The sequence below is a fragment of the Drosophila willistoni genome (genome assembly GCF_018902025.1).
Source record: "Drosophila willistoni isolate 14030-0811.24 chromosome 2R unlocalized genomic scaffold, UCI_dwil_1.1 Seg200, whole genome shotgun sequence".
Lineage (NCBI taxonomy): Eukaryota > Metazoa > Arthropoda > Insecta > Diptera > Drosophilidae > Drosophila > Drosophila willistoni.
The window spans coordinates 1,218,399-1,243,697 of NW_025814051.1; the positions used below are offsets into that span (position 1 = coordinate 1,218,399).

The window sequence follows — 25,299 nt, forward strand, 5'->3', positions numbered from 1 at the left end:
TACATATGTCTGTTTGTATGTCCTCGAGCACTGTTCTAGTTTTCGGTATTATCTGTGTGTTGGATAAGTAATTATGCCAGAAATTACAATAAAGTCGCATTTGGAAACTAAAATTCATTTGCATATGCCACTGCCCAGTGGGTCGGGTCATAACGAGTGGCCACAATTCGACATTTTGCTTATTGAGATGAAGTAAACTTTCCTCTATGTTTTAGACGATATTTCTTAGTGTGTGTGTGTGTGTAGGTGTGTGGTGTGTTTGTCAGTATGTATCTGTCTGTGTGTGTGTGAGTTTCTGTTTGACCTGAATGCGCTTTCAGTTTTGCATTAAGCTAAAGGCTGTTTTGCGGTTTTGCGGTCCATATCCTACCTGAGCGGAGTGAAAGATGTCTGAGGATGAAGCGCTCTTTGAGTTCCTCTTCAGTTTTTTTGCTTTCTTTTTATTTTTGCTTTGTGCAGTGGCTCGTTTTGTTAGCATTTTCAAGGTATCCTTCTTTTTTTCCATTAAACTAAGCTTTAATCAAAATTAATGATTTCAAAAGAAGTCCTAGAATAAGTAATATAGCTTTTAGTTATAAAGTGGGCTTAACAATTTCTAGTTAGCTACATTGTGAAGTTATACATAGAATGCACGTTAGACAGCTGTATTTGAAAGTTATGGATAGCAAGTTGAGCCTTAAAAGTTGATGTCAAAGTTTAGAAGTCTCATGTTGGTCGCCAACGAGAAACAAAAAGTGTCGGAATCGGGCTTTAAAATTGTATAACTAACTTTGTCAACGAAAGTTGGAAACTAAAACTTTACGATTTCCATAAATTTGGCAATGTTTGGTTGAAGATTTTCATAAAAATAAACTTTAAGTTTGTAGTTCTTACTCGTATATGCCTAAGTCTTGAATATAACATCAATTTATTCATCGTTTGCCATTTTAATTACCAATGTTGTGCCAAAACAAAATCCAAGTTAAGTCGCAAAACAAATGACAAGCGTTGATTAACACAAAAAAAAAAGAAAGAAAAACAAAGAAATTATACAGCATGCAGCATAAGAAGATGCCAAAAGAGAAAGTAAAGATGGAAAAGAGGAAACAGAAACAAAAAAAAAATACGGAAGCCGCAAAGAACCATTTGAGTCCATTAGCCGTTAAGCCAATGACAACGCCGCACATCGTAATAATGTCGTCAGAGAGTGCGGCTCACCTGTAAACTGAGCCGTTTTCGCCCTCAAACAGTACCGCACTACATCCACATCCACATCCACACACACACACCCATCCCCTCCCCCCTTTCACTTATTCTTCCAACTATCTATCTCTCACTTGGGCAGCATTAAAAAAAAGAAAAAAAACGCAAAACAAGTTGGTTACTGCCTGCTGTGCAGGAGTGCAGAAAGCAAAAGCGGCAACTGTTGAAAGTCCACTTTAGTCCAGTCCCAGGCAAAAGTAGGGCAAAAAAAAAAAGGAAAAAAAAAGAAAATATTGTATAAATATTGTAGAAACTTTTCCTTTACATTCCCATTTGGTTTTCGGTACGGTCCAGTCCGGTCACTCACTACGGAAATGTGCAGCATTTCATATGCGAACGTCATATTTAATTTTATAATTACGTGAACGAAAATGTGGCAGGCAATTAGCCCAGTAAATGACTAACAAATTTGTGTGCCATTTAACAACCTGAACCCGGGAATTACCCTCTCCGATGTATGTCTGTTATTGCATATTAAGGCTGCCAATGCAAAACGGAAATATGATTTGTGTTTTCGGTAGCTTTCAGACCTGCCGCCGGAAACGGAAGTTGTTCGCATGTCGATTCAACAGAATGAATGAATGAGTGAGTGAGTTGCGAGGCAAGCACAACTCAACGATTCCACATACGAATCCAATTTGTTTGACCAGCAATTGATACATACCATAAATACATTAATATTTATGCTAATAAATGTTTTCGCTTAGTTTATTCAATATGCAAATTGGGAATGTTATTAATGGAAGTCATTAAACAAAATATACATAAGTAAATAATAATTTGTAATTAAATGTTAAATGAAATCATTCTTTATAAGCTGTTATTATATTCTAATTTGAAAGTCTATTTTGAGATTTAACGATTCATAAATTGACCAGGAGTTGATTAAGTGAAAACAATGAAATGTTAGTGAGTCCGATATTTGGGTTAGAGGTGTAAAAAACAATGCAGTAAATACAATAAACATCATTTACGTTTATCAAATTCATGATAAATTTGTTTGATGCAAAAAAGTGTTGCCTACTTATTAGCAAAATTTGTCTATTCGATGTTGATTAGACAAGAATTGTAAAAATCTTAAGTAATTTGATTCACTTTCTAACTAGTTTAGTTTCAGTTTAACTGAAAAATATGGTAAAAGCAAAACTCAGATATCTTTTAATTGTGAATCATCTACTTTTAATTTAAAATCTTAAATTTTAAATTTTTCATCCATCTATATAAAATATTAAAGATATTTATGTACAAAATTCATTAATTGTCAATAACGACAGCTTAGTGAGAAAAATTTTAGCAGTGGCCTTAAATTTATTGAAAGTTCTCATAAATTACTAAAATGTTGCCGTGTGTTTTTTATGTCAACATGTTGACACACATACATATACAAACACGCACACACACACACTGTAAAATTTGCATTTTACTGGCTAGGCTACTTTTTTTTATGGATATAAATGGGGCGGGGCGAACTCGGTCGAGAAGGTTAAAGCAAGAAAAAAAAAAGAAAAAACAATGGGCGGGGTGGTACCGTTGTAGATCCTTGGTCTGATAAAGGCTCCCCTTGGTTGGTGGTTAAAATGGTATTTTAATTGTGTTTGCATGAAGAAGAAAAACAATGAAAATTTCAAATTTACAATAAACTTATCTTTTGTTCATTTTATACTCTTACAAAGTGTATCATCAAGATATAGCACAGCCACCTCCAATAGTTCAAAATATCTTATTAAGGTTGGTCTTCTGTATAGGAAATTTCGCTTAAAGTATTTCTGGATTAAAAATGTTATAACAGATTTAGGCTTGTTAGGGCATTTGTAGTTCGGCATTTCTTTTATGATAGTCTTGACATTATATTCTTCTCGTTACCTTTCGTCCCCGAATGCTTTTGCCCACAGAAGGCATTAACAGAAATTCAATGCTCCACCATAAACGTTATTTAAGTTGATTTTTATTGCTGCCATTTGCTAAATGTCAAATATTTCTTTGCTTTTGTCATCGTGTCTTTGATTTCATGTTATAATGTTACTTTAGAATATATGTATATCTATATATGTTAAAGGTCAATCTCTGACCTTTAACGTATGGCAAATGAATGTGTTGTTCAGTTTGTTTATTTGATATTTCTTTCGGCCCCATAAATATTTTCGACTGGCCTAGTCGATAATCTCTTCAAAAGTTTTTAATGAATGACAGGCCAAAACCCCCGCGACAAGCACATAAACAAAATTTAGAGCCACACCCACACCAATATATTTATACAGACATATATATGTATGTGTATATATGTACAAATGTATATGCACATGGCTCATGGGAGTAGAGAATGTAAAGCCCAAAGCGAATGCTAACTTTGACCTTTTACGTAAAAACGAAAAGTGAAATAAACAAACAAACAAATTGAAGCCAGCAAACACACAAGCGGTAAAAACATATCAAGACTCTACTATGTAGTTGGGTGTGTATGTTTCTGGGTGGCGCCTGAATGATGGGGCGTGGCAGACTTGACTTAAAGTAGCAGGATGAACTAATTCCCTGCGAACAAAAACCTAACCAAACGAAGCCAAAAAAAGGGCTTAAAATAAACATTTTGCTACACGAGCAGCAGCAGCAGCAGCCACCACGCACACATAAATCAGCGGAGAGGAAAAGTATTTTGTCGATACAAAATAACAATTTATAGAACGTAAGTGGAATGAGAGCAAGCAATGGAATAAACCCTCGGGCAACAAAGAAATGGTTATGAACTTACAGTAGTGAATCGCCATACCAAACCCATAAAAGACCAGTGTTTCCCTCTTTTTTTTGTGACTTGTGTATATTTCTTAATTTATGCTTCTAATTTGTATACAATTTCTTTTATCGAAAAACTTTTCTGTCCCTTCAGTTTCTTGTAATTTTCCAAAATAGTATAACAAATAATATTACGCATACGCCCCATTGCTTGGGAATATGATATGAAAGGGAAATTGCTGTTTGCCCATTTGTGCATTTGCCTGAATTATTTCAAATGGGACAGTTAAGACGCAATCGTCAATGCAGAATGGAGATGGCTTTCACATCTTTGTCTTGTCACAGAGGCCCTTAAAGGAATGCGCTTGAAATGCTTTGAATGCCGCCACGTTGCATTACTCTCAATTTGAAAAGCGTTGGCAATTGGAATGCATTATACCCTCAAGGACATCAGCATCAATAGAATCACTAGTATCAGCAAAAGCGTCAGTGTGAGCACTATCAAAAGATGCTCTTTTACTTTTTATTTCTAAACATTACCAGGAATTTTGTGCAAGGATTATGGCCGTAAGCTAACAAGAAGTTGGCAATGCCTTTAGGGCTAATGTTCTATTTTTATGGCTTTGTACTCTGAACTAGCCAAATGAATGGCAAAGAACTTTACGAAAGTCGATTGTGAGAAAGCAGCGGGTCTCAGTTTAAAATTTCAATCGATTCCCTGATGTTTCCTCTACGAGTGTGCGAGGATTTCAATCTGGCGCTTGTTCTTTTTGCTTTGCTATTTGCCTTAGACACATCAATTGTTCTTTGCCTTCATCCCAAGTCTGTGTTGGCACACACACACACACACACACATACACAAAATTCTATTCGATTTTTACGTTTTGTCTTTGGCTTGCGGCTTCATTTTCATTTGTTGATTTGATTTTCATGTTAATTTTGATAGAAAAGTTGGATCAATAGATCGTTGGCATTTTGGGATGCGGTAACCCCCATAACACTTAAGTGCGACCAAGTGTCGCCTACGACAGCACAACGCAAAAAGTATTTACGACATTTATGCTAATTATGCATAAAACGACGCCCTTTTTGCAGCTACACCACAAAGGGAGTGAACGTATGCGTAATATTTGACTTTCCCTTTGTTTTGGTTTATTTTCGAACTGCTTGGTTAAGTTGGGGGTGACGAAAAAAACAAAGCATCGAGATTTTTGACGCAGTCCACTCTAAAAATAGACAATTGAGCTCATAGATGGAATAACTTAAGGACCAAAACAACACAGCAAGCATAAACAAAGAAGAGACGCACAACTTTTCTTGTAAGACAAAGTGTTATTCGTTTAGGGAGCAGAGCGGGCAGCGGTTATATCGTTCATTGAAAGATGAACTAAAAGATTCAAGAAACATATAAGTAGGTTTTGTAAATGTGTATAGACCAATAATTCTATTATTTGCGTTTATATAGCAAGACAATGCTAAATTGATTGGCAATTGCAAAATAACTAAATGGAATAGCTTTATGGTTTATTTAAATGATAACAAAATCGAAATGTCAATCATTAGCATACAAAAAGTTTGTTTCTAAGTTTCTGCAAACGACGGCATTTGAAAAGAAATCAAATTAACTTATGGAATTTTCTGAAACTTTAATTTGTAAAGATTAAAAAATATATGTAAAAAAGTAAGAGGGAGACTTTTGTTCATTATTTCTAAGGATTACACTAGCGTGTTGCATTATTATGGACATAAGAAAAGCAAAAGATTGATGTACGACATTTAACAAATTAGTTTTTAGTCAGTTCGAAACTTTCGACATTAAAAATTTATACCTTCCCATTGACATTAATCTCTTTCGCATCGACTATTAGAATTTACTTAGTAAACTTTTTCAAATATCTTGTTAAACTCAAACTACAATCGTTCAGATTTCTATAAATATAGGGATACCGTAGGTACGGTATAGAATTGTAGTATATACCATCTAGTTACCATCTAATTATAATGGGTACATTTACACACAGTTGATTAAGTTTTCTGTTTCATATGAGTCCTTATAGGAGTTTAATAGTTAACAATATCAACCAAATTCACATCAATATTCGGTCTAGAATTAACTCTAAGGTTGATTAGTATTTCATTAAAACAAATTTAAGAAATAATAATTTAAAAATGCTATTCATAATGATCAAGGGTGTATATACCTGCATTTTATATAGTTGCATCAGAATTATTTCTTTTGCTTATATGCCTTTTATTCCATGAGTGTATATAATGACTGTCTTCATTAGATTATGACTGTCTTCATTTTTATCACAATTTGGGAACAAACTATTGATGCAAAAAATATTAATAAAATGCATGATCTTTTCAATAACTTTACGATCCTGTAACTATATTGCATTTTAAAGATTTTATAGTTAACTTTTTTCATTTATCACCAAGTTAGAAAATGATTTGTAAAGATTGATTTGAGATAAGCAATTATAATACTGAATAAACCTAATTCGATTCTCAAGGAAAATTATTACCAAAAATTTAATAGATATCTTTAAGCTTTTAGCAAAAGGGTAATACAAATTGCACGATTATTAGGTCCTTAGTGCTTTGGTCTTTATTTGCTTATTCATAAATTTACACAAATTTCAAATTATCTTCGACAATAGAATTTCAGCCTGATACTCTTAAGCTTGATAAATAGGTCATTTTATGCCTCTACCACAATTTTATGGTAGATAAACTCACCTGTAACCAAAAGGATGGCAAAAATGTTCCGTTGATTGTTTGTTTGTATTTTATTTCTAGTATAGCTTTATGTTTTTCTTTTTGTTTTTTGCTGATTGCATTTATATTAATTGACAATTTTTATTTCTGGAATTTTCACTCACGAATTTGTCTACTATATATTTGCTGGCTATATAGGCAAATGTACTTATGTACTCTATATTACAACGCAAAGTTTTCCTTCTTTTCTTTTGTTGTTGTTGATGATGATGATGAAGAGGATGATGACGATAATGTTGCCGATGACAATGCGAATGCGGATGCGTCTCAGGTCAGAGAGTCAGGAGAGATGCGTTCCGTTGCAATGCTCTCGTGCAACTGAATGAAATGAAATGAGTTTACAGTTTTAAGTTTTCGGTATTCTCGGTATTTTTTTGTCGGTATTCGTCTTTTTTTACAATTCTGTTGTTTTCCGTTGTGAGTGGGAGCACTGTAGGGCAAAGCAAACACAATTGAAAGTGAGTTCAACAACAACAATGGAAACAAATTCCTTAAATAATTTATAACATTTTTGAAGTCTTGCCGAATGGAAAAGAACCAACTATAACGCTATGTGTGTTTAAAAAACTTTTTTCAATTAAATTTTGTTTTGTACACTTTTCTTAGCAACTTTGTGTTTCAATTATTTGATAATTTTTGTACCGCTAACTTGAGGACTTCGCTGAGAAACGCGCGTGAAATTGCTAGAGTGTGACCAAAAGAGACAAGACGTCCACTCCGCAGCGTCACTCGAACTGGATTGAAAAGCTGCCAGCCGCTTTCCACCGCTGCCTGTTTGCTGTTTTGTTGGGAAAACACGGAGAAAATATCTCTTCTCCAGTTTTTCCTAAAAGTGCCGCTACCGCTCGTTTCTTGCTTTCGTTCGGTCGTTCGTTTTCTGTTTCGTCTCATTCGGTAGTTGGTTAGTTGTGGTTGTGTTTTCTTTTTCGGCTGCTGCTCCTCGTGCGTATGTATAAAGTTTACAAAATTTCCATTGACACCCTTTTTTTCAGTTTGGTCCAACTAACTACTGTTCCATTGCCAGATTGTTTCATGACGGGGTCTCTCTGCCACACACTCTCTGTCCCTAGAATGCTCCAGCTGTTTGTTCCTTCTTAGAATTTTCCAGGTGGTCAAAGGTACACGAACAATAACAACAATATGATAAACTTTTCTATCACTACACGCATAAAACCACACACAATCCCCCAAACACACACATATGAATCTAAGTTTGTAGATTTTGAGAGAGATTGGCATTTCAACTCTCAGTCACACGTCTCAGCTGTTTGAACCTTATGTTTTGATTTAGTTGTTGGCAATCCGAACCGTTATAATTTAAAAGTACAACAAAGTGCAATGGAATAGCAAAGCAAAGGAAGAAACAAGCAACTAAAGGAATTTGAAATCTAAGCAAAGCCAAGAATTTATTATGGCAATTAATCATTTGTAATAGTTTTTCTCGAAATATGTAGACTCTAGGGGGGGGAATTTCTGATAGGATCTCTAAAGAAACTGCATAAGAAATATTTAAAGATAAGCTTTAATATTCACAAATTTGAGTACATAATTTAATGCTTCATCTTTTTTTACTACGAAGATTTTGTATTGACGTAAAAACTGCATTATTCGTTAACCTAATATAAATCCTTCAAAATAAATATGTATAATATGATTTTACTACCTGCAAAAATAAGTAAAAATATTAGAAATCAGACTTCTTATAGGACTTTTTCAAAACTAATACAATAGATTTCGATTTCTAAAATTAATATTTCATAATTAATATTAAAATTGTTTAAAAAGTTACATGAAGTCTGTTTATAGTAAAAAAAATTCCCAGAATCGTCAAATTAAAAATATCTGGTAATTAAAAAATTTCAAACAAATTTATGGAAGACTGAAAAATATTATATTTTAATTAAATTTGTATAATCAAAAACTTTACATAGTATTGTGTTTTTTACAAAGATGATAATTACATATTCGCATATAATATTAGATATATGTCGCAGATAGGGATGCGATCTAAAATTTGCTTAGTACTTGTGTAAAGAAATAATAAAAAAAACTTAAACAAGAAAATAATTCAAATGTTTTGGATTTCCAGAGTTCTACCGCCGATTTTGATATACTGGTATAAAGATTTACAAATCTTGAAAATTTTGTGCTAACAAATATCATCGATATTCTTGTTTAAAGATTTATATATATATTTTTTTTTTTTAATATCGAAAATTAATATTAATATAATATTAAAACAAATATATTTTCCATTCCATCTTTTTAAACTTTGAAAAAATCTCAACCTTTTACGGTATCAAAAGTAATTTAGCTGAGAGAAATTCTCTCATTTCCAGTGGATAAGCTTTTACTGGAGAGAAAAGCTTTTTGATAGCCAGTGAAGCGGCTACTATGTAAAGAGCTTTTACTCGACAAAATAGCATTGAAATCTTGGCAGCTGGCATTTTTGGTTGTGTATTTTTTTTTTTTTTGTATTATTGTGTTTCTCCATCTGCTTGCATTTCATTGATGCCCAAATATAGGTCAACGATGTGCTTCGAGAGAGCCAAGAGAATGGCTCGCAGGATTCGAGAAAGAGAGCGAGTGAAATAAAAAGAAAAAACTAACGAGGTAGAGATGTGGTGTTGCTCATAAGAGGTTGAAGGCTTTCGGCGGTGTCGTCAACAAAATTATCAGTGCAACGATGCTGGCCTATCATGAAGAACAGAACGACATGCAGGGCAAACATAGAAATTTGTTACTGATTTAGTTCATTTTGATGTTTTTTATCTCGATGTTTCAAAGTGGGACAACAATTTGTCTTACATTAAGTATACGCAACGTTATCTTGGAATGGAATTCCTATGACAGAAGCTCATCATGTTGCCATATTTTCATGGCATCATTGCAGGCTTGGGCTTTATTATTCAACACATAGCTGACAGTTGAAGAGATTTTCTGGCATTGCCCTTTGGACATTTTCCTTTACTTGTTTCTTTATATATTTTATGACATTCAAAATAGGGTCAAAAGTTGAAATCGCTAAACGCTGCTGGCTCACTTGTGTTGCTTTAGCTAAGCACATTTCTCAGGATAATCCTAATTGCGAGGAGGTGAAGAAGAAGCTCTCTTTTCTCTTTTTCTCTCTCTCTCTGTTGCCACAATTTTGCCTCTGTGTATATGTATGTATGTACGCATATTGTGTGCGTTTTTGCTATGTATGTGTATGTATTAAATTGAGTTCGTTGCATTCTGACAAGGACTTAAAGCAAAAAGCTTGTAACTCTCAAGGAGACAAAGAGCACAGAACATTGCTCTTTACTTATTTCAATACTCTAGAAAAAGTTGCATAGATTTCTATTGAAAGTTTGCACAAAATAAGAAAGCTGATTAGCTGCGACCTCAAGGGTCCCTAAAGCCAAGTGGTAGGTCTTCTGAAATTAATTTTCTGCCTAGATTAGAAAGCGGGTTTAAAAATCAAGTGTTTTCTGATTCATCTACCATGTATATTCGAATGGTACTAATGGTTCATTAGAAGTTGACAGTTTCATTCTTTCTTCTTTTCTAACTGAGTGGTTGATTCTGTTAAAATTGACAGGTTTAAGAAGCTTAGGTTATTTAGTTAATCCCATAAATCGTTGTATTTATTAATTATATTAGTCTAACCCACTTCGATAGGTGTAATCGGTGTGAATTGGACTCAACGCAAACCACAAGTGTCCAGTCTTAGCCATTTATTAAACACACAAATCTATTTGCACAAAACGCTAATTGTGGCCAACAAAATATAAGTTCTTATCATTTTTACTGTATTCGAAAAATATTGTTAGTATTTTAATTCAGTATTTTTAAAAGTTATTAATGATTTCAGAGTCATTTTTCAATGTATATCGACAGCGATTCAGCATAGTTTTCAAATTTTGTGTTATCAACTTATTTAGTTTGAAACAGTTTGTTTTGTTTACTGTATAAACTGAAAGCGTTTTACTCACGATTAATTTGATTCTAATCCTAACAAGTTTTCTTAATTGATTCATAGTTTATGCACGTCCATTGAGAACTTACGAAAACGATAACAAAGAAATTTCAGTTCAATCGCTGTCGTATATACATTCTTATCTAAGTATTTTGTGGTTGCTTGCTAAGAATAATTATTCTACTTTAATCTCACCACCAAATGTAAACTTTCACTTAATGTTACCAGACTGATTTGATTCAAATCCGAGTTCGTTCGAAAGTCAGAAAAGTTTTTAAATCAAATTTCTTTAAAATCATAAGCAAAAACAGACTTGAATGGCTATGTACATTGAATTAATATTAAAATATGAATTCAATTAAATAATTGTACGCTTTCAACAAAACATGCAGACAGAAAGAGTATGCTAACATCTTCAATGTCATAGTCAGACTCGGTATTTATTATTATTATTATAAATATTAAGAGACGAAGTCAGTCGTTGAAAAATAAGTTTCATTGTGCACGTGAGCCATTTTATGTAGATCCCCCAAGGTAAGAATATAATTTATATAAGCCACTTGAGTAACATTTTTGCATTATGCTTATCGCACAACAATTTATTTAAGCCACAAAATTAATCTACTTTGCACTAGCAACGATGACGTTTCAAAGTTATAAAAACGAGTTCAAGATTTGCAAAATTAATGGCAAATTGGTGCAATTTAATATATAGACTCGAGTACTTCGATCAGGTGAAGCATAAAAACAAAATTAAATGTTATTTAAGGATTTTGGTTGACTTGTCATTTTATTTGTTTTATTTGTGTTTCTTTTTTTTTATCAGTAGATTGTTTAATAAATGATTTTAATTGATGACAAATGCTATTATATCGATTAATAGCTGGCTGCCTACCAAAAAGCTATGACAAATCATCAACAAAAAAAAAAAAAAGGCCACAAAAAGGCCATTGGACTTTGTAATCTTCGAAGAAATTTTACTGCAAAGAAAACTTTTAGATATAATATTTAAAAGTGCAAATTTCAAATGGGTGCCGCTAATTGTCTAATACTACGCAGTAAAAGTTGTATTTTTATAGATGAGTAAAGCCCATGTCAATTGTGATTAATTTTATTGTTATGTCTTTTATAATAAATTATAACATATTTAAACGGAATACCATGAATTGACTTAACATTCTGTATCTGCAACAACTTTTTTTCAAGAACTAGCTGGTAATGCAATATATTTCACCTTCTTGAAAACATTCAACAAAGTCATAAAGCCACAGCAATGTACATATACCTACTTAGATTTCCATGAATTGTGGTGCCAAATACTATAAATGCAGGTGTAAGTACAAACATATGACATGAATGAGTCATAGGCATGGTCAGTTACCAGCTAACTACGTTTACACAAAAACCAAAAAAAATCGTCGATTGTGGCTAATCGGCAAATAAGCCAGATAAGCATTTTGACAACCGAAATTCATTGAATTCTACAGACGATTAATCATGACGTATGCAGAAATATATGCAACATGATTCAAATATTGTAGTTTTTTGTGTAAAAGGGGTCAAGTTCTAGGTTGAAAGAATCAAAAATATTATGCACCATATGGCGCCCGTCACTCCATGCCCGACGCTCCATTGATAAGGATTCTCTGCCGAAAAAGCATTCAATATTCATTATCGAAGTTAATAGATAAGAATGAATTTCACGAATGTCAACTGAAAGCGACAAAAGTCGAGACAGTTGGGGCCATACAATAACCAATTTGGTTTGGTTAGTTCATAAGTGAACGACAGTTCGTGCTGTGCAGAACTACCTAGAACTATAAAAATAAAAAAGAAAAATAGAAGACGTGAACATAATTTTTGATAAATAAGTCAAAACGGCTGTGAAAATAAAGAAAAATAATAATAAGACCCAATTGTTTGGGGCCAAATATTTGCCAATTAAGTAACTTTATCTCATTGACCGCCGTGTATATTGTGTATCTGTGTGTGTCTGAGTGTGTGTGTGTGTTTCTTATGAAACGCAGAATTATACAATCAAATTTTTGTTGAATTCCCAGCCATATTATGTCGGAATTTGTGCGGCAACATGTAAGTGTGAATGTGATAACTGAAGATTTAATTTACATACTTCCTGCTTGTCATCGTAAATATCAGAAAATTATTATCTTTTGATAACCACATACTGTTCGCTCTTGCTTAGGTTATTTTTCTTATCAAAAACCAACCGAAATGAGCATTAATTTTTTTTTTGTTTTGTCTCTCTTTAAGTGCGTTCCACGTGTGAAAAGAGTCATAAATAAGTACCTTTTGGAAACTGGTATTTATGATAATAAGCTTTAGTGATTGGCATAAAAATATTTTAAGATTTTCTGATATTTCTGAATTCCGGTGCTACAAAATTTTCCTTATCATCGGTAAAAGTTAATTCATTTTGATTAGAGAAAGGAAATATACAATTTCAATGAATTGTGGTCAGAACAGTTATCAGAAATAAACTTGTCTAAGACGCATCTAATCTCAATGGAAAAAGAAAAAAAAACACCTGTCTTTAGAAATAAAGACAATATTTTTTCATCGTACCACAACTATGAATCAGCCTCAATTGGGGAATGACCTCACCTTGAAGGCAGTCAGAGAGAAAGAATTTTAATGGCTAGACATATTGATTAGCTCATTTTAGTGATTAGGGATGAAATGTTTATGATCGTCAGAGATATATTAAATTTTAATTTTGATTTCTATTTAGGTTTCATTATAATTCTTGGTATAGATTTCGACGTATCTTATCGTCACGACTAAAAGATAAACAAGGTCGTTGAATATTTGCAAAAAATCTAAAAGAAAAAAGAAAAAAATGTTAGCCCATTTAAAGTGTTTATTAATATTTCGTTAACTTTTTAATAATTCACTATTTTTTTTTTGCTTATACCTAGTCTCTTTTTCTTCTCCTTTTTTGGCAATTATCACCTGTTTGTTGCCGTGTCGTGTTTTGGTATTGTTTCTGAAATACCGATAAGACCGATTTTTCTTGTATATCGGCATTCCTTGTTATTGATAAGATAACACAACTTGGTTTGTGTCTTTAACTATATTTACTTTTGTCGGCTACTGTTTTTCAATTTTTTTTTTTTATTATTGTAGTTTTTTGTTTTCACCTTTTATTTAAATCAAATAATTTAAGGGAGCAACAAAAACGATTTTATCATGTTAAAATTTTTTAATCATAAAGTATACAAATATTTTTATTACCACAAGTTTTATTTCCTTTTTTTTTTGTGTTTCTGATTTTATATGGGTTATTATAATATAGATTATTTTTGATACTTTCTTGGGTGTGGTCCTATGGTTTAATTAATTTACAACAATATTAAACTCTTTGTTTAAGTCTTATCGGGTTTTTTAGAGTTAAGCATTGATTAAATCATGAGGGGACGGGGGGCGTTCAACAAACAATTAATGAATTGTGTATGGCTTTTTGTCTTACAGGGCGAATATGTGTGGGTTAAGCCACAGAATACAACCAGTGAGTTTGCTGTACCATTTGGCGCCCGTATCGTTCGCACGGAGAAGACCCAGACTTTGGTCTGTAATGATCAAAACAAACAGTTCTGGGTGCCAGCTGGCGATGTGCTAAAGGCCATGCATATAACATCTCAGGAGGATGTGGAGGATATGATAACATTGGGTGATCTACAGGAATATACCATATTACGTAATCTTCAGACACGTTATGCCAAAAAGTTGATTTATGTAAGTGCAATAGGAAAGTGTGAAATTCTTCAAGCATTTTTTCAATGACTAATCGTTTCTATTTGTTATTTATTTATTAGACTTATACGGGTTCCATGCTGGTGGCCATAAATCCTTATCAAATATTGCCCATATATACGCATCGTGAGATTCAATTATATCGCAACAAGATGCTAAGTGAGCTTCCGCCTCATATCTTTGCCATCAGCGACAATGCCTTTCAGCGTCTGCAACGACATAAGGAGAATCAATGTGTGGTGATTAGCGGTGAATCGGGGGCAGGCAAAACGGAGAGCACCAAATTGATTCTACAGTACCTGGCCGCAATTAGTGGCAAACACTCGTGGATTGAGCAACAGATTATCGAGGCTAATCCCATTATGGAGGCCTTTGGCAATGCCAAGACCGTGAGAAATGACAATTCTTCGCGTTTTGGCAAATACATAGAAATTCGATTCACACCTGAAGGCGCCATACAGGGTGCTCGGATTCAGCAATATTTATTGGAGAAATCTCGCATTGTATTCCAAAGTCGCGAAGAGCGTAATTATCATATTTTCTATTGTATGTTGGCGGGTCTCAGTGATACAGAACGTCAGCGTCTACAACTTTTGGAGAAGTCGCCAAGTCAGTATCATTATCTAGCTCAGGGTGGTTGTTTTACCTTGCCTGGTAAACAGGATGCTAAGGATTTTGCCGATATCAGAGCTGCCATGAAAGTATTGTCATTTAAGCCGGAAGAGGTCTGGTCTATATTCAGCCTATTGGCAGCAATTTTGCACTTGGGAAATCTCCGATTTAAAGCCACCGAAGTGGCCAATCTGGAAGTAGCTGAATTGGATGATGGAAAAAATCTCCAAAACGTGGCCCAGCTATTGGGTTTGCCCACAGCACCATTGAATGCTGCTCTGACCCAGCGAACCATCTTTGTCCATGGTGAGCATGTGGTCACCAGCCTAGGCAAAGAGGCTGCAGTTGAGGGCCGCGATGCCTTTGTCAAGAGTCTGTATGATGGAATTTTTGTCCGAATTGTGCGACGCATTAATGAGACCATCAACAAACAGCCGGAACATCCTATGAATAGCATTGGCGTGCTAGATATATTCGGTTTTGAGAACTTTGATAACAATAGTTTCGAACAGCTTTGCATTAACTACGCCAATGAGAACCTTCAGCAGTTCTTTGTTGGACATATTTTCAAGGTAGGTTAAAGTTGCTTTATTCTCTTTTGACCCCTAACTAATCAGTATTCGTTTATTTCAGATGGAGCAAGCGGAATATCAAAGTGAGCACATCAATTGGCAGCACATTGAGTTCCAGGACAATCAACAAATTCTTGATCTAATCGGCATGAAACCCATCAATATTATGTCTTTGATTGATGAAGAATCTAAATTTCCTAAAGGAACAGATCAAACTCTATTGGAGAAACTTCATGTCCAGCATGGCAATCGTTCCATCTATGTCAAGGGCAAAACCACACAGACATCCCTGTTTGGAATACGGCATTATGCCGGTGTTGTTATGTACAATCCATTGGGTTTCCTTGAAAAGAATCGTGATTCATTTAGCAGTGATCTACGTTCACTTGTACAGCGATCGAAAAATAAATATCTCGTGGATATCTTTCCCCAAGAGATGCCCATGGATACGACCAAGAAGCAGCCAACATTATGTGTGAAATTCCGCAACTCTTTGGACATGCTAATGCGTACTCTATCCCAGGCGCATCCATATTTCATCCGATGCATTAAGCCAAATGAGTACAAAGAGCCAAATGTGAGTAATGATCGGCCTATTAATTTTACCCACTAGTCAAAATAAGACTTAGTAGTTGAGTTCAGGCTAAATTGTTAATTAAGAAAACCTTTATCTAATGGCAAATTTATTTTTCTTTAGAACTTCGATAAGGAATTATGTGTACGGCAATTGCGCTATTCGGGCATGATGGAAACAGCTCGCATCCGCCGTGCTGGCTATCCCATACGTCATGAATACCGTGCCTTTGTGGATCGGTATCGTTTGTTGGTGCCACCTACTGGCCCATTGGATAAATGCGATTGCCGACTCTTGGCCCGTCAAATCTGCCAGGCTACGCTCTCTGCCGATGGTGATCGGCAATTTGGACGTACTAAGCTATTTCTGCGCGATGAAGATGATAACTTGCTAGAAACGCAAAGATCACAGATGATGCTGAAGTCGATTATAACTATTCAGCGTGGCATTCGACGCGTTCTATTCCGACGATATTTGCAGAAATATCGCCAAGCTATTATCACGGTGCAGAGGTATTGGCGTGGTCGCTTACAGCGACGTAAGTATCAGACAATGCGTCAGGGCTTCCATCGTTTGGGTGCATGCATTGCAGCCCAGCAGCTCACGACCAAATTCACAATGGTGCGAAGTAGAACCATTAAGTTGCAGGCCTTAAGTCGCGGATATTTGGCTAGAAAAGATTTCAAAGGGAAATTAGAGGCCAGAAAAATAAAACAAAAGGAAGACCAAATCAGGGCAGCTCATTTAAAGAAGGAACAAGAGCTGCAACGTCTTAAAGAGCAAAAGGAGCAAGAGCAAATGCGACTTAAGCAAAAGTTAGAGGAAGAGCAACGTCTCAAGGCTGAGGCAGCTGCCCGCAATGCCTTGGCCATGGCTGCAGTGCAACAACCGAAACGCGTAAAATCATTTAAGCAGCCAGAGCAACCGGTGGTGCCGACCCTACAGGCACGAATGTCGCTACCACCACCTCCACCAGCTGTGATAGCACCCGTCCCGTTGCCCAAACGTCCAGCTAGCAGTGCCCCAGCTCCCCCAACGAATGGCTATACAAATGGCAAAATACCCGAGAGTCCTATGCTAGATGTGGAATCTTCGAAACAAATCGTCGACGACGTATTTGGCTTCCTCAACGATGAGCCCGATGTGAGTGGTCCGCTGGGGCCGAATGTCAAAGAGAAGTCTCTGATGTTCGAGCGTGAACTGCGCCTGCGCAAAGACATACCAACCAAATTGCTGTCCCGTCCCGTAAACTACTATGAGGCAGCGCCTCGAAAAATAGTTAATCAGACGCGTCTCTAGTAGCAACGGCCACTGGGACAGCCTCGAACAAATTAGTTTTACATTTGAGTTAATTTCGAACTTTTCCACCCATCAAATATCGAATTGAGTTTATCTGGTGATGGTGAGGGGTGTAAAAGTTCTTCAATTGAATACCTATATATATAAATGGTCTTTGTTCTTGTTATATAAATGTCAGCTTGTATATTTCTATTGGTTAACATGTCTTGTGATTGCATTTTGTACATACATAAATATCGTATATAAATACCCATAATGAATAAAAGTTTGTTTAAGTAATGCCATATGTATAGAAATTACAAAATCCAAATGATCGTCTTGTCTTTATTATTATATTTTTTTTTGTCTTTGTCAAGGTTATGGTTGTGATTGTGTACATATATGTATATAAATATATATTTGTTCATACAGTCTAAAACAGAACATTGCTTGATCATGCCTAATATTAGTTTGATTTCATTTATTTTTTTTTTTGTAAGATAGGATCAAACATTTCACCATTACTATCAATGCCTTGTAGAAAGATCTTGAATCAAATTGCAATCGCAGCCATGACTCATTCTGAATAGTTTCATTTTAAATTATTCCAATTATCAACGCATAAATAGTATATAAATTTATAGACAATATTCAACTTAAAGATAAGACATTCAATTGATGATACGAAAGAAATTATCTGTGCGACATCATTTCATTATTCCGTGGACTTCGGGTTATCTATTTTATTTTTATAAGTTTGCAAAAAGTTGAATATTAAGTTATGCAAAGTTCATTTATTTATATTTATTTCGATTAGATAGCTAAAGGCCAAACAATAATGTCCAAAGTTTGCGTTATTTTGGATACTTTGAAATATTGGAAATTCCAATGACTGGCAAAAATTGTTTATTCAGGTGGATAAGCCAATTGGAGTAATTAAATATAGGTGCTTATCTTTTATAAGGGCATAAAAGTAAAACCTTGAACTTGGCTCAACAGTGCAGAGTTAAAGAAAAAAAATAACATTTGAAATTTTATTTTTTATAATATTTGGTAGGAAATTTGACCTTGATTTGACCTTTTAAAGCGCTCCTTACCTTCAATATTTTATAACATTTATTTGAGAAAGTTACTTACGTTTAACTATTCTGAAAATTACGTTTAACTTTTCTGAAAATTATGCCGAATTTGTAATTTGTTTTGAAATACCTTCATGACTGGGATTTTGTTTCTTAAAATTAAAAAAAAAATAATCCAGTAAGTCAATTATCTCTTGATATTTAAGTTGTTCCGTGACCTTTCTCTACCTTTTTTCAATTGCCTTCGATTGACTTCGAAAATAACTTTCTTAATTTCCTTCATTTTCCTGCGCTGTGTGATTAAAACAAACACAACAAAATTTAAACAAATTTATAAGTTAAAAGTTAACTTTACTTAATTTGTTTTTATTTCCAACCATTTGCCATATTTAATTAAAACAAACACCACAAAGTTCTTTCAATTTTATTAGTCAAAAAAACAGAAATAAAAAAAAAACAATATTAAATTTTCTCAAAATTCAGATCCAGTTTGTGTGAATTTTAGTCAGCAACTAAATGCAGAGAAAACCGAAACGCATATCCCAATGTCGTGAAACCATACGAGTTCTTATGTACGCTATCAGAAAGCGGTGGCGGTAAACTAGCTTAAAACAAATACCCACAACAAAATGATAAATGAAAATAAAATTTCGATCGTAAATAATCGCCACAATTTCGTTCGTATCGCCTGGGCATATCTTTGGAAGGTAATATATAAATTCTTGAAAAGCTTACCCAGCCAAAGCACTTTGATAAGTGGCACTCAGATTACAGCTGTCGAAATAATTAAGACGTCGCTTGAATTATAAACTTTAAAATGGATGGGCTTGTAGAAGAGAGAGAATATGAGAATACTATTCGAGTGTGTATAAGAGTTTGTATTGATAATTAAATTTTACTTGCTCTTTTTTGGTAGAAAAATAAAAAAATCATGGCAATTGCCACGGGTGGAACAATTCGATTGCCAAAATCGGTAGTCTCAGAGGTGGATACATCAGATTGCAGTTACCTGAAATATGCGGCAACCTATTTCGGAGGAGGGGCCACAGCCCAGCATGAGAGGAAGCCCCTAAAACAATCCCTATTGAAACATGAGTTGGCCATAGATGAGATGGCCTCCAAGGTGAGTTAAGTCAATGAGTAGCAAATACGACAACAGGAAGTAATTTTTCTAACTTGTTCACTTTTGAGAACTTAATACTTAATTTTTCAAGTCCCTTTATAGCTTAGTTAGTAATTCAAAACAATGAAAGGAAAAGGAAATACCCGAATTACTTTATTGCCATTATTAGATAGATAAAGCCCACAAATAATCAATATCAAAACGGATATGTCTGCTCTTAACAAGACTATGACAAGTCTGCGGTGTTAAGGGTTCAACTAGGCAGGAAATTGGTAATGTAAAATAGAGCCAATTTAGAAGAGTATGAATGAATAAATGTCATATAGAAAAGGCGAATTGCTATATCTCTGGGAAAATATAGATTACAATATTGTAGAATCATCCAATAAAATCTCTTGGATAAAACTTGTTAGTCAGTTTTTTAAAACAAAATTTATAATAATTTACCTCGAGGTTCACAAAGTTTTTCCTACGCTATAAGTTCATTTCGATTCCAAACAATTTTATTTTCAGGCCATTTGGTTGACCATTCTACGTTTTATGGGCGATTTACCAGAGATGACTGCCAGTTCATCGACAAGTTCAAATGTACATAATCTATTCCTGATGAACGACTTAACGCGTCTGTTGGGCTTAGATGGAACCACGACTAAGCCCCGCCGCTTTGTACGTCAGATAATTAAGCGTCCGATGAAGCTAAAGGCAAATGGCAATAATCAATGGAAGGAGGTTGAGGACTTTTATCAGCATTGGCTAAATCTAGCTAGCTCTCCACTGGATAAATTACATTTCATCATTGGTCATGGCATTTTGAAAGACAATTTAAGGTACTTATTATCTTGCACAATCAAAATGATTTAGTCCTTTAAATTATATATTCTACTTTCAGAGATGAAATTCTAGCCCAGATCTGTAAGCAGTTGTATTTGAATCCCAGTCGCAATTCCGTGAGTCGTGGTTGGCTGTTGCTATCCCTCTGTTTGAGTTGTTTTCCCCCAAGTTCGGACTTTGAGCCCCATTTACGTAGTTTTATGAAGACAGGACCTGCCCAATTGCTGGCAACTCCAGCCAAGGAACGTTTGGAGCGAACTCTTGCCAATGGAGCTCGCTCTCAACCGCCTGCATTGATTGAATTGCAAGCCCTGCGCAATCGTCAGCCATTGAAATTGGAAATTTCTCTAATGGATGGCCAAGTAAGACGCCTTCAGTTGGATGCAGCCAGCACAGCCAAAGAGGCCATACAACAATTATGTGAGGATTTGAAATTAAAAGATTCATTTGGCTTTGGATTGGTTTTATCGCTAAATGAGAAACTTTTTCCATTGGGAGCTGGCGGAGAACATGTCTTGGACTTTATCTCGGCTAGCGAGCAACGTCAAGTGGATGGATCATGGAAACTATATCTACGAAAAGAAATGTTTGCCACCTGGTATGATCCTTCAATTGATGTACACGCCACTCATTTGATATATAAACAAATTATGCAAGGACTAAAGTGCGGCGAGTATCGTTGTCGATCCGAAAAAGATATTGCCATGATGTGTGCTTTGGCCTGTTTCATTGAACATGGCCCAGGCGATATTTCTCGACTTGAAGCTTCAGAGATAACAGCATTTGTGCCTCACGATCTATTGGCCTCAGGAGAGCGAGCCGTAGAGAACTGGCGTCGTCTAATAGCAACTACCTATCAACGTAGTTCCTATATCAAAGAGCAAAATAAATCCGAATCCCAGCAACGGGCCAAAGAAGATATTTGCTTATTTGTTCACCTTTCGTGGCCCATTCGCCACTCGCGACTCTTTGAGGTTGTACGATTGCAGGGACCAAAACTGCAAACTGATGAACTTATGTTGGCCATAAATGCCACTGGCCTCTTTCTAATCGATGAAACTGAACAGATTTTGGCCTCTTGCAGCTTTGCTGAATTGCTCAAGGTTCAATCTAAAGGCAAGGAAGAGCTTCATATTCTCACAATTCAGCAAGAGAACTTTGTCTTCCAATGTGCCGAGGCACATGACGTTGCCAATTTAATAAACTTTATAGTGGAGAATCTCCAGCAACGTTCTAGCTATGGTGTGGCCGTGGATAACACCACAACCGATGAGGAAGACTATCTAAAACTAAGTCCCGGCGATCTGATACAATTTGAAGCAGGCGTCACTGGCTCACGAATAATGGCCAGTGATGCACAATTCTGCTGGCAGGGTTGTGTCAATGGGCAGTGGGGTAAATTCGCAACTGGAAATATACGTGTGCTGGCCACCTTAACCAAACCCAGTTTAAAACTCTTGGAAATTCTCAAAGAAGGACGTCTAGTAGAACCTCCACAAGCGAGTCCTAGAAATCATGTTCCAACGAAGCGACGTCAACATAATATTTCTCAACTGGCTGAGACTCAATTTAGAGAGCCGTTGGAGTAGGTTGAAAAGCATATTCTTACTTACATTATTTTTAATTATATCACCTTTCACTCTATAATTTTAGATCTGAAACAAGCCCATTGTGGAGTTATGGTAGAACACCTTTGAAGGCTCCTCTACTGAAATCTCTGGGATCGAAACCGCAACTATTTCAGCAGGCTTTGGTCATCTATCATCACATACTCAAGGTAAAAAAAGTTAATTTAGCCAATTTTGGAGTAATTTGGAAAATAAATTTTTCTTGTTTCAGTATATGGGTGAAATAGCCAGGGGAAATCTTCCTGTGAACACAGATCTAATATTTCAGCCTCCATTGCAGCATACGCTACTCTGCGATGAGCTTTATTGTCAGCTAATGAAACAGTTGATCGATAATCCATCACTGGAGAGTGAGCAACGTGGCTGGGATTTGCTATACCTGGCTACTGGACTAATGGCTCCAAGTGTTTTCATTATGCGAGAACTCATTATACTTCTTCGTTTACGTTCGGATGCTTTGGCTGATGCCTGTCTAAAACGTCTCAAAAAAACCCTTCAACATGGTCAGCGCAAGCATGCGCCACATCTCATCGAGGTGGAAGGCATACAACAGCGTTGCATGCATATCTATCACAAGGTCTATTTTCCTGACAATACTGTTGAGGCCTTCGAGATTGAATCGCATACAAGAGGAGCAGCTCTCATTAAGGAAATAACTAACCGCTTGGAACTAAAGTCCGATGTGGGTTACAGTGTATTTCTAAAGACTGGCGAGAAGGTTTACGCCATGCCGGAGACGGAATTTGTATTTGATTTCATCAGTCAGCTACTTTTTTGGCAACGCCATCAGAAGACCCTACGGGCTAGTTGCGATGGTCACTATCAATTACATTTTATGCGCAAACTTTGGCTTAACAATCAACCAGGCGAGGATTCGAATGGAGATTTAATTTTCACCTATCCCCAAGAGTTGCATAAATATCTCAAGGGTTATTATCCCATAGATTGTGAGCAGGCCTCACATCTGGCGGCTCTCATTTATCGAGCTGAGGTGGATCATGACATAGGACTTCAACGATTGGGCGATGCCTTACCACGTATTGTGCCAGAAGATTTGCTACCACTACAAACTCTTGCTGAATGGCGACAACAACTTTTACCCCTTTTAAATTTACATCAGCAACTTGGCGAAGATCAGGTTAAATTTATGTTTCTTAATGAGCTTGCTAAGCAGCATTCCTTTGGTTCCACATTTTTCACTGTGAAGCAATTGAATAATGAATCTTTACCCGAAAACCTATTGATAGCAATTAATAGTTCGGGATTCCATGTGCTTGATACGCAGACAAAGCAACCTATTTTAAGCTATGACTACAATCAGTTGGGCATATGGAGTTCGGGTAAAAATCATTTTCATATACGTTTCGGCAACATGATTGGCGCCTCAAAATTACTTTGTAGCACCAGTCAGGGATATAAAATGGACGATCTGCTTGCCTCCTATATGAAAAGTTTTAATGAATGAATTGAAATAAACAAGAAAAACATTCAACTATTGTGTTTATAAGTAACCCAAATCCTTGGTCTTGCCAATTAGGGCCAACATGCCGGCCATAAGTTCTTCACAATTGGGTATTATCTGCACAGGTGGCAAAATAAATCCATACGATCCACCAGTTTTATCGCGGAACTCCAACGTAAAAGCGACCTCCTTGTTCAACTCATTGAATACCCAATCTACCGAAGTGCCAGAGGCAACATCTATGTTTAAGAAAACAGATTGTGAGTTGAATTGCTGGTTATTAGTTAGCTAATACTTACAAAGGGTAGTGCCAGTAGGTCCATGTACATAATCAGTGGCATATGGAAGAGCTTTAACAGCAGCGGTAAAAGCTTCACCAATTTCCAGTAGATCATCAGCATTTTCGGGTTTCTCCAAAGGATCAGCAGTGTGGCCATAAGGCGATAGTAGCCAAAGTCCATACGAATGGAAGGATAAGTAAACTTTAAATTCATCCTGATGTGCCGTTAGATATTCAACCAGAGCCTTCGCCTCTGGTTCTGAGTTGGGCACATCACCGGCAAATGTCTCAGAGCAGGGATTGTCAGAGGAACCACCATTTTGAAGCCAATAGGAATCGAAATTACGATTTGCATCGGCCCCAATGCAAGCGTTTGTGCTATGCGGTTGACGGGTCTTACGCCACATGCGATCCTTTAAGCAAAATGTTTTTCTTTCATTATCTATAGAAAACAAACGTTTTCTTTCATGTCTACCTTCTTGTGGGAATAATCAAATCCATCTACATTGAATACTGGCACAATATGCCAATCGTAGCTGTCGGCCAAATTGCGTACATCAGGGTCCTGCGAGGTCAACAATTGATTGATGAACCAAGTGGCACTAGCCGAGGTGATCCATTCGCGAGCATGTATATTGGATTCAATGAATATACCTGGTTTATCAGTACCATGTGATATGGTAATACCACGAATTGTGCGACCTTCATAGGACTGTCCAACAATGAATTCTTTTGTAACCTCTGGATAGGTAGCCAGTATCTCATCTAGCCAAGCCTGAATTTCCTCCAATTCATAGTATTTTGTCCAGCCAAATGAAACGTTATCTTGGGGAGTGACTTGCTGCTGCTCTTCATCGATAAGCCTAAATTGGGGGGCAATAAAAAACGATTATAATCTAAAAAGTGTTCGGTAAGCACGTAATAATCGTCGACTAATCTGCCATCTAATCGCAATGGGGAAAAAACTATACTTACGTTTGAACATTGGGCACCACAAGCTCACTGTGGATATTATTTAGTTTTAAAATCTCATGGAAATGGGACAACTCTTCTGGCTGAACCATAATATCAATTTGTTTGGTACGCTCATCGTATTCCTTCCAAATGTTGAACTGAAATTACACACAAGTCGTTTTAGTTAAACCAAAAAAATAATAACTGTAAAATATTACCTTCTCACTGAGTTCACTTAATTTGTTAATAGCAGCCAATTGAATTTTATTCTTGATGATCAACTGATATACTTTATAATTGTCGAAACGTTTTTTTGGAGTATCCTTTACGGTGCCAGCACTGACCAAAGCCAGCAAAACAAGCGGCAAGAGCAACCCAACTAAACGCATTTTGGTTAACTGACTGACTGACTGAATTGAACGGACGA

At 35.7% G+C, this 25,299-nt stretch overlaps 3 protein-coding genes across 3 annotated transcripts in view; 1 reads left to right on the top strand and 2 right to left on the bottom strand.

Moving 5' to 3' along the window:
* Nucleotides 1-6,780, bottom strand: part of LOC6641790 (slowpoke-binding protein) — a 44,839-nt gene extending 38,059 nt beyond the window's left edge. The window contains exon 1 of the mRNA XM_047010970.1: nt 6,712-6,780. The gene's annotated coding sequence lies outside the window, so the exon portion shown is untranslated. The remainder of the gene's footprint in view (nt 1-6,711) is intronic.
* A 5,831-nt stretch (nt 6,781-12,611) lies between these two features.
* Nucleotides 12,612-23,650, top strand: LOC6641789 (myosin-VIIa). The gene is made up of 11 exons (XM_002064591.4): nt 12,612-12,799; nt 14,198-14,461; nt 14,542-15,663; nt 15,725-16,240; nt 16,361-17,380; nt 17,498-17,515; nt 19,511-19,717; nt 20,231-20,544; nt 20,607-22,133; nt 22,202-22,325; nt 22,388-23,650. The coding sequence occupies exons 1-11, from the start codon at nt 12,776-12,778 to the stop codon at nt 23,639-23,641; spliced, it is 6,390 nt and encodes a 2,129-aa protein (XP_002064627.2). The 5' UTR covers nt 12,612-12,775; the 3' UTR covers nt 23,642-23,650.
* On the bottom strand, nt 23,607-25,276 carry LOC6641539 (zinc carboxypeptidase). Its single transcript, XM_002064590.4, has 5 exons — nt 25,091-25,276; nt 24,894-25,030; nt 24,394-24,781; nt 23,938-24,331; nt 23,607-23,877 (listed from the first exon to the last, which is right to left on the bottom strand). The coding sequence occupies exons 1-5, from the start codon at nt 25,259-25,261 to the stop codon at nt 23,678-23,680; spliced, it is 1,290 nt and encodes a 429-aa protein (XP_002064626.1). The 5' UTR covers nt 25,262-25,276; the 3' UTR covers nt 23,607-23,677.
* Between the last annotated feature and the right edge of the window lie 23 nt (nt 25,277-25,299).